Source organism: Echiichthys vipera (assembly GCF_963691815.1).
Source record: "Echiichthys vipera genome assembly, chromosome: 8".
NCBI lineage: Eukaryota > Metazoa > Chordata > Actinopteri > Perciformes > Trachinidae > Echiichthys > Echiichthys vipera.
In genome coordinates, this window is record NC_139833.1 from 9,629,702 (window position 1) to 9,649,324 (window position 19,623).

Genomic DNA, 19,623 nt, shown 5'->3' on the forward strand with positions numbered 1-19,623 from the left:
GTTACAACAAGCCACTCATCTGCTACAGACCTTTACCTCTAATGTAAATGCTGAATGTGATGGTGGATTTACTTTTCAATACAAGACTCTGGCACTGTAAAGTCTAATACCATGTGCACGGCTGACACTGAGTCCTATTTCATTCGAGAGCTGTGACACTATAATCTATATCAGAGAAACATCAAGGAAAAAGTCATGTTTTATGCTCAAAGTCTAGCAAACATGCAGCAGGTGAAACCACTGCAACTGTAATGGGTGGATAAAGCTAATGTGCAATTGTGGATAGAAGAGTACACTAAGCCAGTGCAAAAGTGAGTCATCAAAGACCATCCTTACTTTTGATATGGTGAAAATAAGAAAATAAATACAAGGAAAACACAACAAAAAAAACATTAGTGAGTGATTTTAGACAAATCTTGACAACAGAAAAAGCTTATTAGTTGAGTAAAAAGTCTGGACATGATAAAGCCTGGGGTTGCAGTCATCACTTCCGTGGTAGAAAATAAGATAAAAGCTGGCATGTTGTTTAATGCAATTGCACACATCACAGACAGCAAGCAAGTTATTCTACAAAAGGTCTTCTTTTACTTTGGAAGTTTCACCCCGTAGGTGCTGTGTGTGCCTAAAAGTTGTACTCCATAAGATTTCCATCTATTTAATTGTCTATTTAAGTTACTGTCTATCAAAGAATGACTTAAAACAATGATGATTGATCGTATGACTCACTAATGAAAGCACTTCTACTTGCCTTTTTGCCGAGTTTCCGTGTCTGTGGCGGCATTCCCATCATAGCCGCCATGTTAGTGATGCTGCTGACAGTGGTTAGTCTGCCGGCCTAGATCGTCACTAAAGGTTATGCTGCATTCACTTATAATTGGAAATCATTAACTTCCAACTTCTGACTCATACATATATGGTAACGGACTGGAAGTAGAGCGGGGAATATGTTTCAATAAAGTTTACAAAAGAGTAAAAAGAATTGAAGCAAAGTCACATAGTGACCGCAAACGTGAAAAGTCCGAGGACTCTGAAAGAACAGGCACGCCTGCAGTTACATCTTACTTCCAAAGAGGCAGCGAGAAACAACGTATCTCAATTACTAGGGAATACAATTTTAAACATAGGGGAATGGCTTCTAGGAGCAAAACAGCAGAGAGGTAATTGCATGTTTCCTGGTTGCGTAAAAATAAGCAGCAAAAACATTACAGTTTTGCTGTACGTATCACACCTGCTTGGCCTTTCAACAGAAGCAGAAAGAGGCATCCAAAACAAGACACAGGTGTCTTTCCATTCCATGCTTAAGCATAAGAAGACATGATAACATGCCATGACTTAAATGTAACAGGAAAGATGATGAACCCGGAACTAAATACCTCCCTGTGTGCCTGGATCCTGGACTTCTTGACTACCAAAACCCTCCAGTGGGCAGTCACACTTGTGAACACTGACTGTGGTCTGGAACAGCTCCAACTCCATCGTCCAGTTTGCTGATGACACAGTGGTGATGGACTGGATCACCAACAATGATGACAAGGACTACGGTCCAAGGCAAACTGCCTTTGGCTGAAGGTCAGAAAATTCAAGGAGCTGGTTCTGGACTGCTACAGATGGCAGAGGAACCTTACACTCCTGAGAATCAACAGGACACTTGTGGAGATGGTGAGCACCTTCAGATACCTTGGGATCCACATCATCAAGAATTTGACATGGTACACACACACACACACACACACACACACACACACACACACACACACACACACACACACACACACACACACACACACACACATATTTTGGACCATAGAGTTTTACAGATCTCCACTTCACACCCTGCCGGACATACACCCACTACCCCATCTTCTTTGCTCAGGCAAACACCTCTGTAGCCACACGTCTAACACAGACTCAGGAGAATCTTCTTCCGACAGGGATATTGGGATATTGAACTCTGTAAATATTTGTCCATATTTAGCACAATATAGTCTGTAAATCATTTGCACTGCCTTAAAATTGTGACATGTACATTTGTACAATTCTTATTCTTGATATTTCTGTTGGTTTTTTTCTTCCTACTAATATTTTAGCACGTCTGCACATGTGACAAATAAACCTTTAAATCCTTGAATCCATTCACACATTAAGGGTCCTAAAACCAGTGCAGTGTCCATGACTTGCTTTAAACTAATGTCAGCCAGGGTGACACAGATTGACCATAATGGTATGGGCACAAGTCTTTTAGAAACTTTAAGAAATTTAAGTGCCCCCAGAGGCTGATGCCAGGACATAAAAATAATTAAGACAGTCTATGATTTGATGGGTTCCACACTTTGGGCATTTCACCCACATAAACTATATAAATCAATAATCTGGGCCAGGGCTCTCAGAGTTCTCCGTTCTAACTGCTTTAACTTTCAATCATGTCTACCAACCCAATGATTATAAATGCCACGGTGGCAATTCTTTTCTAATTGCCTTACTAAAAAAAAAGACATTACACCAGACCCAATTGCAGCTGCTGGTGCTGGCAGACAGAGAGAGAGAGAAAGAAGATGCACTCCTCAACATGAAAGTTGTCCTGTTATTTTGCAGCTGCTAATTCAGTTCAACCTTGCATCCATACAATATTCATTAGTATGAAAGGCCATTTCCTTGATTTGCATCTGTAATGGACCTATTCATTTCCTGTTTGTTGTATGTTGTGTGATAGTTTTTAGGTCTTAAAGAGATGGTATGTTTTAAGGGTAGTTGTATGAATACTCTGCATTGAATTTATCTAAGAGAATAACCGTTTGTCACCTGTTAGTTACTCAAATCTCCCCAATCGTAACATTTCTATGACACATCCCTTTCATATGGAAACATCTCAAGTCTTTGCGTTCTGAAAAACAACAGGAAAAGTCAAGTATTGCGTGACACATTCTCTGACACGAAGATGAGGTGGCAGCACACTGGACACTGCAGCAGAATCCAGGACAATTATGAAGCACCGTGTAATCAAGGGGGTCCCTGACAGGCTGAGCGGGGTCTGATGAGCCAGTGTGTCACTCCGGAGCTCCGGGGCTCCACAGCTAATCAACCACCAAAGAGGGGCTTGAAGGGGTGCGATCACTCAAGCCCTCCATCACCACACGGGCATGAAGGCAATCACCAGCCCATTTCCATGTGCTGTTACTCCCAGCCCCACCTACGACTCTCAAATCAAGGTGTACAGATGACCAGGGAAGCACTAGATGGAGGCAAAGGTGACTGGTGGGTGCAATCAAATGAAGCGTGAAAAATAACGAGACGAATGAAAAGAACAAGAAAGAAAAAGATTTTGATTCTGCAAGTGGTTTATTCAAGTAATTTAAAATCTTTAAATAATCATAAATGGATCAGAAATATGAGGGAAACGGATTGAATGAAGCCCAATTGCCATCCAACCAGCATCTCATAAGATCCGTGTGATTGGTCTTGCAAATTGAAATGTAAGTCTTGTAATACAGTGGGTTGAGGAGACCGAGGGGTACGGATCAAGAAAGGTGGGAGAACAGAGTTCTCATTTTATCCTGGCAGGGGATTAACACAATGAGCATATGTTAGCAGAGTCACATCTTCTGTCTGGGGAGTAAAGACGAAGGGCAAGTGAATGAAACCCAAACAAAAGCTTATCTCTTAAAAGGACATGGCTTCAAATAAATGGTTATTTCTTTCTTCAAGGAAGAGAAAATGGGGACTAGAAGAAGGAGACAAGAAACGAGTAAGAGGGGGCTCATTTTCTATCACCATGATTCGTATAATGTGAAACGAAAATTAATTAATAAACATACAAAAGTCTGACAGGCCGGCCACTTGACATTGCTCAGACTTCACAGATGCATCACAGCACATAATTGGAGGTAATGCTTCCACCTGTCCTTTGTTTTAAGTTTGACAGTGGCTGGAGAGGCTCCCGACACTAATAAGCTCCACTCAGAAAAGCACATCGACACACACCATACTCATACTGTCATCTCATTCTTTCCTCCAGTGCTTTGGCAGAATATTGACAGAGAACGTGAGGCAGCTGATCCGTCTGGGCTCGAGCGAGCCATCGGTACAGACTGGAAATCCAGATCACAAATCCTGCTGATTGCCCCTTGGCCTCCTAAAGGCCTTGATGGATGGGGGAAAAGATCATATTCTATTAAAGTCATTCCTCCTTCTCGTGTGGTTGAATCTCTGATTTTCCACCATGCTGGGTACAAGGGACGGAAGGAATGTTGAATTCTTATAATATGAAACTCTATTGAGATATTTCCGAGTCTTTGTGCTGGAATCTTTATCTAACTGACATCCGGATGTAAGCAGTTAGCAGAATTGTTTATTTATACGTTGATTTCTTCTGGGCCGCAATAATAACACCATTAAAAATGTCAAATTCTCACAATTGGGAAGTTAGAACAAAGGAACAGTTGGTATTTTTGCTTGCAAAATGATATAAAAGATTAATCCAATAATGTTGCTAATTAAATTTCTCTCGATGGACTAACTGATGAATCAACTACTTTTCATTTCAGCTTTAGTTGTTTTTAATTAATTGGTTATTTTATCTATAAAATACTTAAATAAATGTCAAATGTCAGTTGTAAGATGTAAGATGTGTAGTTACCAAAAGCCAAATAAGTATTCAATTTTATGATGATACAAATGACACTGTAGCAATCAACTGTATTTGTTACTGAATTAATGACTTTTTAAAAATGCTTCATTATGAGCTGCTTTTTATGCTTGTAGCCTGTGTTCTCTCTATAGTTCTACAATAGGAAAGGTCCTTACCACATTCGAATGAATTACCCTCTGGCAGACAGCCGATCAATATGTGAATAGTGCAGAGGGAGGCTGAGCAGGACATTAGCTAAGCATTAATTCTGTGATGCCAGCATGATGCCAATTATTTTAAATGTGGTCAATGTTCTGATGGTTTTAAAATTCTCCAAGTATAATCGGGCTAACAAAAGCTTGATGGTGTAAATTTAAAATGTACTCAAAAAGGCAAGACCAAAGCAAAAGCATGAGTTTAAAAAATGAAAACCAAAAGAAGAGAACATGTGTTCTGTAAATTGGAATTGGAATAAAATTGTCATCATACAGTACGTACAGTAGAAGATCTAAAAAGTCAAAGCTATTGGTTTCATGATAGTTATAGATTTCTATATTTTCCACCATTAGAAAACCTTGCTCCCACTTACATGTGGTTTCTGACATTTATAATAAACCTTAGAATATTGACATTTATAATATGTGTTGCACTCAAAAAAATTCTTAATAGATTTAAAAGTCTAGACATGTAAATACAGTGAAGAGTTTTTTTTTTCTTGTCCTTGTTTTGACTCAAAGAAGGCTTTGTTTTATGTTTGTCTTGGATCTACAATTATATTTAGCATATACAGTATTAAAAGAGATAAGGCTCTGGTTTTGCAAATACTCACACACCCTAGCACAGTTTACTGATACATACAATATCCTGCATGTCGAAAATACTGTAGATAGATATTGTAAATATGTTTTTTAAAAACGCAGTTGATGTTTCATGGCATTTCTGAGTAAAATCGAAGGCAAGAAGGACATGTATTGTTTGCTTTGGCAATGAAAATAATCAGCCTAATTCACTGCAGATGTCTCATTAAATCTGCATACGATTATTGCAGCATTACTTCAATTGATCCTTTTCATCAAACCAGATAATACTTGCTGATTGCAGACTATTTCGGCTTCGGTAATTTCATGGTATTATTTTCACTCTTGGTGAAAAGCAATTAGGAACATAGCTTGTAGTTAGCATTGTATCAGCTAACACCTTTGAATTAAACATAATGTAAGTACAAAAAAATATATTCTATATAAACTAATTGTATGAATAACAAAGATACTCTAATTTATGGTTAAAGACATTAAAACTATTACTTGTGAGCTTTTATAACGCCCCAAATTATGAGGAAATCATTATTTACTTACAAACCAATTGAACTACGTTCAAGTTGAACGATGGTTTACTGACAATGAAAAAAAAAACAGCAACACACTGGACTGGTATGATAACTAAGGGGGGGAAAAGCACTTGAGGCAGGTAGGGAAGAAACAGAAGCCTAATTTTTCATTAACTCTCTGTGATAGAGAATTGATTTGCCAAAAAACCTGCTGCTAAAATGATAGACTAATCACATGCTGTAATCTCCACCAATCACAATCTTCTTGGCCTGCTATGTGAGCTTTTGTTACTATGACAGCCATCTCTAATCCTCAAACCACATCTGAGAGGGTGAAAACCTACAGGACGAGCTACCTTTTCTGACTTCACTTAAAGGTCCTAATTCATACAAGCATCACTAATAGCTTTACTGAAATGTACCGTTAGCCTCAAACTGCCCACAATTTCCCCTCATCCTCCCCTCCCTGTCAATGATAATCTCTGTCTTGTTCCATATATCTGAGGCTGGTCACATGCAGACAAGCTGTCTTCAGATGAGTCACGGGGGAACATTTTGCGGTTAACCACACTGCTCTCTGGGGGCAACCTGGACAGTAGATCGGCAGCCGGTAAAACATTTGCTGAGACAGGAGAGACCATCCCAGATTGTCTTGCCTGCACACACACAGCACGAGTGCTGAGTGAAATCTTCTGGGTATTGGCTGTGTTAACTAAATTGACATTGGCTTTCAACCTCCTGGCTATCCATCAGTGGAGGGATGAGCACAGGGGCTAGAGAGGTAACCCCAGAGTCTTATGCACTGTCTGCGGTCGTGCTCGCATTTGTTACTGCAGGGAGAAAAAGAGACAAGGAGGGTGAAAAAAAAAGATGTGTGAGGTAGAATGCGGAGGAAAGAATCTCTGTCTCCCCCCTGATATTTTTAGTGATAGCTATTCATTTGTAGTGGTATTGGCCTGAAGAGGTTTGTCTTATCTGTTCCTTCTCTCTCTCCCTCTCTAGGGGGAAAATAGAGGGTGAGTCTTCTCTAGCCTCCTCTCTCACAGTTGATTAGTAACTCCTGCTCTACTCCTATGCTCTAGGGATTCCATGCCAGCTCCCCTTATACATCCCCTTGTCATGCACATACTCACACTTCCTCTCTCTCCTAAACACCCGCTCATACACACACATCTCTGTACAGTCATGCAACAGCAATTTGAGGGAATCACACAACCAAGACCTGACATTTATAACAATGAGAGCTTGATTAAAAGGGCAGAATGATACAGTGTCATCCTCCATTCATTGTCCTTAGTCTAAGTTAAATAGGATTTAAACCTGGGCATTGCAGCTGATACCCCCGCTGTCAATTCCTGATTGCTTTAAAGCAGTTAGAAGAAAAGGTCTTGTTATTGTTATGCAGGTGTGTAGCAGTATGTAACTGGGATGTCAGAGGTGACCAAGTTTACACAGAGCGTCTGGGAAGAGATAAGGACAACGCTAATGGGAGGAGGGAAAGCAAAGCTAATATTGCTCCAGTGAATGCCATGGCGTTTCAAAGGCACAGGAATAAAGCTTAGTTTTATCTGTCTTGGGGCAACACACAAAAGGCGCCAGCATTGCAACGTGGCAGGTTTTAAAATTGGGATCAAAAGGCTAAAGCTAATTAACAAGCTAAATAAGCGTCCCCTAGCTTCATCTATGTAACCACCCTCGCTCATCCTCCCTCCCTCCCTCCCTCTGTCTCTTCTGCTGCAGTACTTTGTGCGCCCATGCCACTGTGTGTGCGCCATGCCAACATGTACAGTGTGTCTGGAAAAGTGGAGACAAATTGCTCCCCTTGCTGAAATGTTTAAAAAAAAAAAAAAAAAAAAAAAATCACCAAATTACCTCCAACAAGATCATTCTAATTAACTCTATTATATTGCTAGCATGACCCTGAGCGAAATGCCCCGTGATCAAGCTTTATTCAAACTGTTTTGATGTTATTCGACTTTTCCAGCAGAGCCCCGAGGAGGGCTGAGATGGGAGAGTGAAATAGAAAGGACAAGGGCACATAATAAAGACAAATGGTTAGACCATGAAATTTGATTCATTGCCTTGGTACAGAAACATTCTCAGGGAAATAGCCAACATTGACATGCCATGAATTTCCAAACACTGTCAAATCCAAAAATCACATGTCGTACTATAATGAAGTTGAGTCCCTTAGGGGCCTGTAGTTGGACTCAGGCAGATTGTGAACCAAATCAATCAAGCTGTTGTTTCTTATGGATGTTTCCACATTGAGCTGTGAATAGATCTTTAAAGGGTTGCTTCATCCAAATCATATTTTTGCCGTTTACGTCTTGGCCCTTGATTAAGTTATGCTTTGATATGCTATGGTTATGATTTGACACTATAAATAAAATTGAATTGAATTGAATTTATGTTTTTTTACTTTCCTACCATTCCTTACATTTGTTTTTTTTAATCTACCAATGATGCCATGATTTTAGCTTGCTTAGTTCTTTCTTTTTTAGCAGGATTACAGAAAAACTACTGATGTGATTTCCATAAAACATGACAGTCTGGAGCAGATCAAAATCACGAGGCGGATACACAAATTTTATTTTACTTTTGTTAAAATTGTGAGATAGGGCATTTTTGCTGCATTCATGTGGTGTCAGAATAATTGTAACTAAAATTACGGTACAGTTGTATGCTTCCGTCAATGAGTCAAGTTTACATTCAAACCGTTTAGACCTATATCATTTATGTAGTGAAGACATTGAATGAATTTATTAAAAGGTATTAAGTGTATTTTTTGGTGAAACGTGGATGCCTCACACACACCTTCATCTATACAATCAGCAGAGTTTCAAGATTAGTGTCAACAACTCAGTATTTGACCAAATGTCTCCCCTTCTGTCCCTGAGTTATGGCCTTGGATAATGGACAGAAATATTATGATGTTACAGTGAGGTTGACCTTTGACCTTTTGGTAAAATGTAATCACTTCATCATCTTATCCTGTTTGTTGACAATGCTGTCATAATTAGCAGAGGAATTCTTAAGCTATGGGCAAAAATGCATTTTGTGAGGTCACAGTGACCTTGATTTTTGACCTTCAAAGTCAAATCAGTTCATCCTTCAGTCAAAGTGGACATTTGTGCCAAATTTGAAGAAAATCCCTCCATGCATTCCTGAGATATTGTGTTTACAATGGTAAACATGGACGTTGCCAGTGCAAAGACATAAGAAGGACTTTGTGACTTTAGGAACTAGAAATTTAAGTTGGAGCGTTGTGAGATAGGGCATGACTCCGGAGATGTGTGTCACCGAGTGTCCTTCGAGTTTCATTCATTTTTTTATTTTTTTGAAGCACAAATTTCAAAACCAAAACATGAACCCCAAACTATCTGCATGTCATATTTATCACTGCAGGTAAATAAGAAGGTATTTGTTGCAATTTGGGTAAAATGACCCTTTAACCTCCTGTCCTATCTCCAAATGGTTACAAATGGAAACCAATGAAATATTATCTGCAAAATAATATCTACCATCTATATGACAGCAAAGTGATATCCTCATAAAAAAATTTAAAAAAAACACAAAATGTATAACCGTATGGAACTTGGTGCCTTATTTATTTCAGTAGGCATCAGAAGCATATGTTTGCAGCAGACCTTTCACTGCAGAGCACCCACTTTGTAGTATGATATGAAAACACCATCTGGTGTGTTAGCAGCAGCTATGCTAGCTAGCTGGGGCTAGATGGGGTCCTGCAGAGTCACAGGATTATCTTACTGTTTTGGTAGATCCGCTCTGTTAGCCTCTAGTGGTTTGGATTATTGGATGATCATTATTATGCGTGACTGAACAAGGAGCTAAGTACCTGCACTTCCTTGAAGCAGCTAAGTCTAGTTATTGTAAGTGATCAAACACATTACGAGCACATTTTTAGAGCGTTACATATTTATTACACCTTCTCTGATACATAAACATGCACTTGACTTAGATTCACAGTGCGTTTAAAACATGTTGACTGTCATCACTGTCTTAAAAACAGGCTTTGCGTTGCAGAAAAAAGGATATAGCATATACTGTAATAAAGTAGCAACATAAGAATATGTATAAGAATATACAGTAGCACGTCTGGAGCACCTATTTGAGTGCCTTTACATGGCCATGAATAACCCGTTTTTGAGGCTCATCCTGGTTATGATGATATTCGGGATAAGTTGTTTAAATGAGCACAGAAAAATTGGGTTATTCATGTTCCCTGTAAACATGATAAATACAAGTAACCAGGTAACTGGTTACTGTATATTATTTCTGGAGGTGTTTTACATGAACAAACCAGCAACAAGAAATATGAAGCACTACACTGTATATTTACTACCAATTCACGTTACTACTTATTCCTTTTTTGCTCCGATTGCCAACTACAACTGTCTGCTCCATGTTCATCCACTGTCACTATCTTCACCGGCACTGATACAATCACATACACACACACACACACTACGTACTAAACTATTTCTGAAAGGAGCTACGCTATGCTGGTTGTATAACGACCTCGACACCTGTGCCAGCCTGTCACTGTCACTCAAATTGCATAGGTCAGGGGAGCAGTGGATTAAGATATGTAGCCTTTTAATTTCCGAAATACAAAACTCCATTTCTACATCATTACAGAAAGAGAGACATTTTTTGCTGCCACCAATGTTTTTATTTCAGTTACGTGTCCATGCAAGCACACTTTTTGTTTTTACAAGTAGAATGTTATTTTCTAATCCGTCAAAACAGGATCACAGGCAAGTACAGAAGGCCGCACGTTCTGAGAAGGGCCCTCTGCTCAACAAAACGAACATCTGCCGTTTCTCATCAGCGAGATTGAAGCTAATGACGATCCGCGAGTGTGCTGACAGAGAGAATGGAATTGGATTGTGTACAAGAGGCCCAGTGAGACCAGACATATGTTTCGGAAAATGTTGTGGATGGAGTATGGCTATTTTATAGTGTGTGTCCGTGTGTGTGTGTGCTAGGTACGATACAGATGCCCAAGACTGGGAGAGGCAGAAAATAGGCCCCTGCTATTTCTGTTGCAGTTCATGTTTATACAAGTGGATGAGGGGGAGTGTGTAAGCACAGGTAAAACAACCGTTTTATTCCACCCCCTTCAATCTCTGCTTTCGCTAACAGATAATGGAATTACACATCAAAGAAGCTTCTCCCTGTATCCAATTCTTCTGTGACCTCTACCAGGCTTTGTTCATATTCACCACGACAACTCCCCATCCCCATGCCTCCACCAGCAGGCTTCTCCCTGCTTCCTCTCTGTCTAGGGAGAGATTAAATTTAGATGAAAATGAAATATTCATTTCCACTCAGCAACTGATGGCCATCTTAATTTGATACATCTTTTGATGCAACATATTCTCATTGTTCTTTTTCATCACCAAACACTTTTTTTAATATCCTCCTCTTCCCTCTGTTTTCCAGCCATACCATCCTCCTGTGGGTAATTCTCAATACAAGCAGCCCTTTGGGTTTGACTTTGTAAAAAGTAGAATTGTAAAGTACCATTACAGCTTCTGTGGTCTCTTGAAATATGTCTGAGTCATTTCAGACGAGACATTTGCACAAACCCCAGTGAGGAGGATCTCTGGGAGCATGCAAGTGGAGAGTGCACTCTATAGCTCGCTTGAAGAGTTAATCACATGAAAACTTCTTAGTCTCTCGGTGCTGCTGGTGCGGGGATAAAGACGAGCTTCTGAAGTGGCTCTGTGTTTGCAGACTTCATCCAAAGTGGTGACCACAAACCCGATTTATCCCACTGAAGCTTATGAGTGGTCAGACTGCATACAGTTTCAAGTGCTGCACATTTGTCATCTTACATTTAAATGTTCAGGCTGTTTCACACACAATAATTAAAACAGCAGTCATGGCTGCCTAAAGCATTTTAGGGAGGCTGAATGAAAAATGCATGTGACCAGGTGTTTTCGGTGCAGAGCAAGGAGCAGAGGAAATGAAATCAACATGAACTCATGAGGGAGATTGATTAACTGGCACTGATTAAGTGCTTTAAGTATTAGGTAGATAAAGTAATTGATTATTCAATAAATTCCTGTCAGGCAGTGAAAAACCTCTCTGAGAGGGAAAAGAGACAACAAATGATGAATTAGTTTCATCAGTACGCAGGTGAAACAGACAATGTACAATAATCTGTCATTACTGCATGTATGGATATGAATGAATTGTGCAGATGGAATGCTTCTCATTGGCGTGACAAAAAAAGCAAAAAAAGCAACTTTCATATGCAATGAAATCATAAGTGAACTGAAATTTTTTTCCGTGTTGGCAAACACACAAATTATCTACAGACACATCTGAGAGAAAAATGACGTCCTCTAGCACTTACTGTATAACAACATCGCATTATCTGCTGAAATTGTTCCAAGATGAGATGAGAGGTTGCAAAACATGTCAGGAAGGGGAAAGAAAATTACAAAAGGTAGGCGGGGGGAGACTAAAGATAAGCACAGCGTGTGAGTGGACAAATACAGGAGGAGAAGTCCTTAACTCCCTCCAACAAATAGAAGCTGCAGAATGAGATGGAGCGACCATCTGGCCTCAAGTTAGAGCAGTGCATTGTAAGAGCACTAAAATCAATGGCAACAACTCTACCTTGGATGCCCACCATTACCCAGATGGTGTACTTGGAGAACTGCACAGGACACCTAACCCAGAGCAGACAAAGCACAGACAAGAGTGCCGTGCATATACCACCGCCCACCTCGATGGTTTTCACTGGTTTGTTTGTGTTGGTAACCAATGCTGAAGAGCGACGTTGGCCACAGAGCACTGACTATAAGAGAGCCCTCTGTTGGTTTTAGCAGGTTGGCTGTGACACAGAGCATAAACACACCTGCACACCAAGGACCAAATTACAAAAAACGGAGGAACAAAAAGGTCCACCACACAAACACACTAAAAAAAGTGCTCATCCCTAAATTAAGCCACAAACTGTGAATACTAACGTCCTTTCATAGAAAACATTATAGTATGGATGCAATAATACACATTTAATAGCTCAAATTAAATTGCGTAAATGCAATAAAATAGATTATATCACGCATTTTTTATTATTTTCACACAGGCCTATTTTTTAAAGCAGACAAAATAAAACATACACACATGGCCGTTGTACATGAACACTCAGCTTCAAAGATCATATTAAAATGTAAGCGTTTTGAATTTGATTATTTTTTCTTTTGGCATTGAGGCAAATGCAAAAACCTTCTCTTGCATGTCCCTCTTCACAGCCTGTCAAAATACAATCTTAGGAACACAGAAAAACCAAACTGGTCCAGCACCGCGAGCAATGATAGATTCTATAAAAAGCAATAGTGCGACTGTAGCACATTTCAAGGTAAATTTGTCTCAGCACTTTGACATTTTTAAAAACAAAGCCTGTCAAGTCTATTTCAGGTCTTCATTTGAGCTGCTGCCACCGTGTAAAAAGGGAAAAAATTGTCCCTTTGACCAAATGATTTCAGTTCAGACGAGTAGAAAGAGAGCTTTAAGGATGTATGCGCTTTCCAAGACACAAAAGTCCATACACAGGGATGTCAGAGAAGTCATGGCTCTACAGAGTGCAGCAGTCAATCATAGGGACACCCTGGGCCTGCCCGACAGCATATGATGCTCAGCACTAGGCATTAGACTTTACTCTGTGTTTTATTTGAATCTCTCTTTTAGAATTTTTTATCAAAGTCTAATAACTTTAATTTGAATGAATGTAGCTCAATGACCACCCACTGAGCTTGACACGAATTGAATTACAAAATCTGTGATGTGTGATGTTGGTGACTTGCAGTTATGTCATGCAAGAGACAACTGATTTTGGAGGGAAAAAAAGGCAATTTACCTCTGTTTCAGTATGGTAATATAGAATATGCATTTTTGTAACATGAATCGCTTTTACCCATCATTTATACTTGGAAGACAAAAAGCTCCATGCCATTAAAATGCTCTCACTCCCTGCCTGAACCCGGCCGTTGTAGTTGTATGTTAATGTGGGCCAATGCCATTTTGAGTAATTGTCCTGCATGGCACTCCGCCAAATGTCAAAAACGATTTGCCTCGTGACAAAAACGATATTGATCTTCATTCTGCTCCTGTCTCTTGGCGCGTAAAATGTTTCATCGCGTTGCAAGCCTCCGAATGACAATTCTCACATTGTTTCTCGGTGAGTGATTGGAAAAAAGACAGCGCCAGCAGAGACTCTGCTTCTTCTTTGTGTATCACATGTGCGAATACAGGAGAGAGTATTCATGACTTCACGGTGCACTTTTTTTGGTTTGCAGTGATAAGATAGTAGCCTATAAAATAAGATTAGATCAAACTTTACTTATCTCTCCTGAATAAATTCTAACCTGTTTGAAACTTCCTCTTGGTGTATTTCTTAATTCGAGACTGTAGTTTTTTTTTTATTTAACAGACTGTCCTTAAAAGCTTAAACTTACTCCCAGAAGGCATGGCAATCAGCCTGAATTTAGCTAGTGACTCAACATGCTGGCTGCAGAAAATGGAACAGACAAAGCAGAGTGCATAGAGGTCACACTAACCCACGATATTTCATTGCACGGTTTCTGAGTGGAGCAGGCATCCTCAATTTCACAGGCAATACTCTGCTATAATGCATTGCTCTCTTGTTGCTTACTGGCTGCTCATCGTTTAACTATAAATGGAAATTCACACATGACCTGAATCAGGCGAACGGTAAATGAAAGGGACTGCTCATTTACTCCAAAAACTGCCCGCTGCCTCTGTGAACGCACGAACAAGGACCCGCACTGACATGAGCGGAATGGAGCAACTTTCAAGGTTATCATTCAAACGTGTGTGTACATGTAAATGTAAATGTGGATAACTTACCTATTCGAATAACATGAGGCATCCCGTTAGAGTAGTGAATCCAAAAGAGACATGCAATCAGCGATGTCCAGTATTCCCAAATCGCACTCCGGGGAGACAGCCAAGTATTTCGCATGGTTGTAAAGTCGCGGGATCCACTTTTTTAAAATTCCAAAGACGACTCAGAATTGCTCATCAAAACTGAATTCGACGGAGCATATGGATTGTGGTGTCTGCGACAAATTTGCGCTCATTGTACTTGGTGCAACATTCTCTCAGGTTTTATTTTTTTTTCTGTTACCCACAAGTCTGAGAGCGGCTCGATCAGGATGAAGCCCCGAGTCCCTCACAGGCGGATCAGTGATACACCTGCGAACGCAGGATGCTACAATTAGCCTGCAGGAGTCTCTGTATCCCCTCCTACCGCCGATGCTATCTGTCTACTGGCAAGTACCACGGCAACAGCCGAGCCGGACTCCCGCACCGTTGTGGAGGAGGAGAACTGCGCCTGCGGAACTTTGGGTCGCCTCGAACGATTCTGTCGCCCGAAAGCCAAGCAGAGAAAGGCGTCACACGATGAGTGCGGATGAATATGAACGCACTTCAGAAATTCAAAAAATGCTCACTGCAGTTTAATCATTCCAGTCCCCAATACAGAGATACTTTGTGAAGGTGGTAAAACCGCTCCGCGACGCTCCTCTCCAGTTGCGCGCGGTGATGGCACGAGGCTGGTTATGGAAGAACAGCCAAATCTGTTCAAAAAGGCTCTTTCTTACACAATGTTCATTTTAGAAGATCTTTTAGTTTGTGCTGGATGGAAAGCGGGTGCAATAAGCCGTGTATCTGCGTGCGTCTGACGACCCTCCTTCCACGGTGCCACTAGAGGCACGCGTCGTTACGCATACTTGTCAACTATGTCCAAGAAGTATTTTATGGAGGTGAGACGTATCCGAATAATGACCCGGTTCTCTCCTTTTCCAGTTGTATACACTTGCAATATCTTATTTGTTAATGTCTTCACATTTTATATTATGAGAAATACGGTTTTGTGTTCTCCGGAATGTTAGAGTTGGAGAATGTTTTATTATTTACTGCGCTGAGATGGAAATTGCATTTTTTTTTCTTTACCTCATGCAAGAAAGAAGGAAAGCCCCGTCTGCCTACAGCATTATAAATGGGATGAATTATTGCATGAGGGAAATAAGTGTCAGCTGAGGATTGGGCCACTGACAAAGCAGGCTTCTTATCGCTGTTATTTGAGACATTCTATCCGTGTCAATGAGTACATTAAACTCCCATAACTGCTTGGTTCCTATCTGGCTGTCTATTTATCTTGCCATGCAAAGAGCCGTCAGATACAAGCTGCAGGTTACATATACAATCACGTAGTGCTGCTCATGGCTCTCTCAACACTGCAGTGGAGGAGGTAAAGCCCGTCTGAAAGTATTGAATTGAATAACCCGCAGATTTCAGTAACTTTATTATACATTTTGCCTAAAATATATAACTGATACTTGTAGCATCATCAAAAGGCTGAAACTCACTTTGGAAAGATGAAAGCTGCACCCTCCAGGATTCATGACTCAAAAATATACCTTCATTAATCATGTTTTAGATGTAGACAATGTTTTCTATCTATCTAGTAGATAGATGGATAGATAGATAGATAGATAGATAGATAGATAGATAGATAGATAGATAGATAGATAGATAGATAGATAGATAGATAGATAGATAGATAGATAGATAGAAAGATAGATAGATAGATGGACAGATACATAATTTCCTGGAAAAAGCAGTGGTCGATATTTTAGATGTTATTATTTTATAATAAACCAACACCAGAAATTGCTTTTTTAACGTAAGTGATTTGCCGTTTTTAAGCATATTCTGAAAAATGTACTGTTACATTTCTTTGTGCTTAATAGAACAATGCTGATGAGATAGTGCTGCGGCTCATTGGTTTTATTTTTCTGTTTGGAATGGGGGAAAGGAATAAACTGTGCATCAGGGGGCATGCAAGCAAGAACAAGCCAGACTGACTGCCACTGCATATTCATGTCTCCCAGAGCAGATTTATCGCCTCTTGGCACAATGTAAGGACTATCAATGTGAGTTATGTGGCCCGGCTCTCGCATTATCGAGATTCATTGACTTGCTGCTCTTTCAAATACAAAATGTACACAGCTCTAGCAAACAAGACATTCTGGGTCTGTGGGTGCCCTCTATAGAGAGATGGTGGTCTGTGCTCTCAATCACCTGGACTGATAACTGGAGGGAGTCAGACCCGGGAAAAGAAGACAACCCCACTGAGACACAGTTTGAGGAAACAGGAAGCACAACTTGTCATAGTTATATTTCTACATTTGGGATAGCTGTCGGTGCAAAATGGATTTGAATAGTTTGTGTTTCTTACAGCAGTTGGCATTAAATTTTTATGTAGCCATCAGTTTTGTCCCCCTGTCACTCCCTCTTTGTAAGAAGTGCCATATGTAACAGGGTCTCCTGCCATTACAGGAACTAGTAGAGATGGGCTTTGGCAGTGGGATGGAGTGGAGCCAGGAAGATTATTAGAGAAGACCAGAGCAGTGCTGGTGTCACGCATATCCATGTCATTAATGTTATGTTGTACACAAAGTATGAAATCAGTTAGGCTTGCCATAGTAATTTGTGTTATCAAGGGTTACCAGTGTTGCATGATGCTCGGGCATACGCCATTTACATTACTTGCCCTCTACCCCAACTGTTGGTTTTCTTAACTTTTTTTATATATAAATAAAATATAAAACGTTTCCTCTGCTCCTTCAACAGCAACAGCAGAGTTGCATGCACAGAGTAGCAGGAGTCAGATATTATGTATCAAGTGATGAGACATGGTGGATGATTTGGTGTCAAAAATTTAAAAAGTACCTATTTGACTGTATTTCAGATTTAAACCCAATATTAGTGAACCTGTTGCCGGTTGCAACAATTGTCTAGAGTTGCGGCAATCAGCTCCGTTGGCCGCGTCACAGCTAGAACACGGTGCGGCCCGACTATGCAGCGAAAGCTCGACAGACAGGCCAGAGATCAGAATAAGGGCTCTACAGGAATAGAGTGTCATTGACAACTACTTTATTTTTTAAGATGTCTCAAGCAGTAACACTGGCGTTGGAGCTTAGTAACCGGTTGTAAAATGTCCTCACTGTGGCATCCCTAGTAAAAGTACTAATACAACAATGTAAAACTAGGGTTGTAAGATTGTTGATGGAAAAGGGAAGAAGAAAAACATTTGATAGACCAATAATAATAATAAAAAATAATTTATATATATATATACTGTATATTGGCTAATTGAACCTCTTTGAGTCTCAAAGAGGTTTTTTAAAATTTAATATGTCACAAGTTTAGAAGAGAAATGTCACAAACCTAATGTTGATATGTCATTGATATAAAAAATGGTACTATTTTGGTGAAGGTTGTATAATGTTTTTTTTTTTTATATGATATCTGTACAAGGCCATATTGAAGCAAGACGAAACAAACTAGTATGAAAGTGACTGAAGGACACTGAGGACCGAGCCACTGTTGGAATAATTCAGCCCAGTCTCTGTACTTTGAGTGAATTAAAGGTAATTTAAGGTGACACTTTATAAGCAGGTCACACATCCATATGTGACAGCAGTCTGCTCTATTTTTTACCCCTGTGAAATGATTGCATGTTACATTTGCAACCTGCCAGTGATCAATGCCTCGTCTGGCAAGTTGGTCATAACTAATGGCTCCAAAAACATGAAGTCTCCATTGTGAAGCTGGAGACATTGATAGTTAGTTGACTGGATTGATCAGCACATTTTGTTTAGGTTTTGAAGATTGTGAGAGTGGAGAAAGAGGACAATCAATTTCCACACGGCACCTTTCAGTGGCTGCTTATACACCTATGATTGGCTGGAGAAGAAGTGCAATTCAAGATGTTAGATTGTCCATAATTATTTGGAAAAATTGCTGTGCTTCGATTGAGCCTCAAAAATGAATCATGTGAAACATTTTCACCATTGATTTGTCTTTTCTCTTCAAGAGAAACATAAAGAGCTCCAGTCACCAGACTGAACATAATGCAGAGGATCGAACATCTCCCCTCAACAATGGGTCAATAGGAACTCATTTCTAAGTCTGTGGTTATAAATTAGGTGCCTTTTTTCAAGTCTTTTTGATTGGAATCACTTTTTTTTTAAATTGTGAAGCTTTAGCTTTGTTAAAAGAAAAGATGATTGTTTCATCAAAAGGCCACAGAGTCAACTTTTCAAACTATGACGGGAGTTTTATTGATCTCTTTGAAGAAAAGATAGTGACGAATCAAAAACAGGCTTTGAAGGCAGAGAAGCTTGATGTTTGGGAATGAATACTCCATATTTGGGTTTTCATTGTGAGTGGAATGAAGTCCAGCTGAGATGTTTATTTCATATCTTTCTTTTGTGAAGGTCCCGCGTCTTCATAGAAATAAAACAATTAAAAAAGCTTTGTTCCAGATACCTGTCCATTGTCAGCCGAGCACAGAACAGAACACCATATGCAACAAGATGCAATGTTATACTGTATCGCTGCCATAACGTGGTTTGTGGCAGCTCCATTACATCAGGTCTACAATGCCCATACAGCTTTTGTGGGCAGACAGATAATTAAATGTCGATTTACCCTCTTCAACTGTACTGGGGCAATATAGCTGCTTTGCTGACAGATTGAACACTTGCTACTGCCTCACGCTCTTATGATTCAAGGCAAGGTGCCATGTGCAGACAAGGTTATG

General features: G+C 39.9%; 1 protein-coding gene across 1 annotated transcript in view; it reads right to left on the bottom strand.

The window, feature by feature from the left end:
- grik3 (glutamate ionotropic receptor kainate type subunit 3) overlaps nucleotides 1–14,973 on the bottom strand; it is a gene marked incomplete at both ends in the record, with an annotated part of 100,168 nt that extends 85,195 nt beyond the window's left edge. Inside the window, one exon of the mRNA XM_083917552.1 lies at nucleotides 14,859–14,973. Coding sequence (XP_083773678.1) covers nucleotides 14,859–14,973 — 115 coding nt within the window. The remainder of the gene's footprint in view (nucleotides 1–14,858) is intronic.
- Between the last annotated feature and the right edge of the window lie 4,650 nt (nucleotides 14,974–19,623).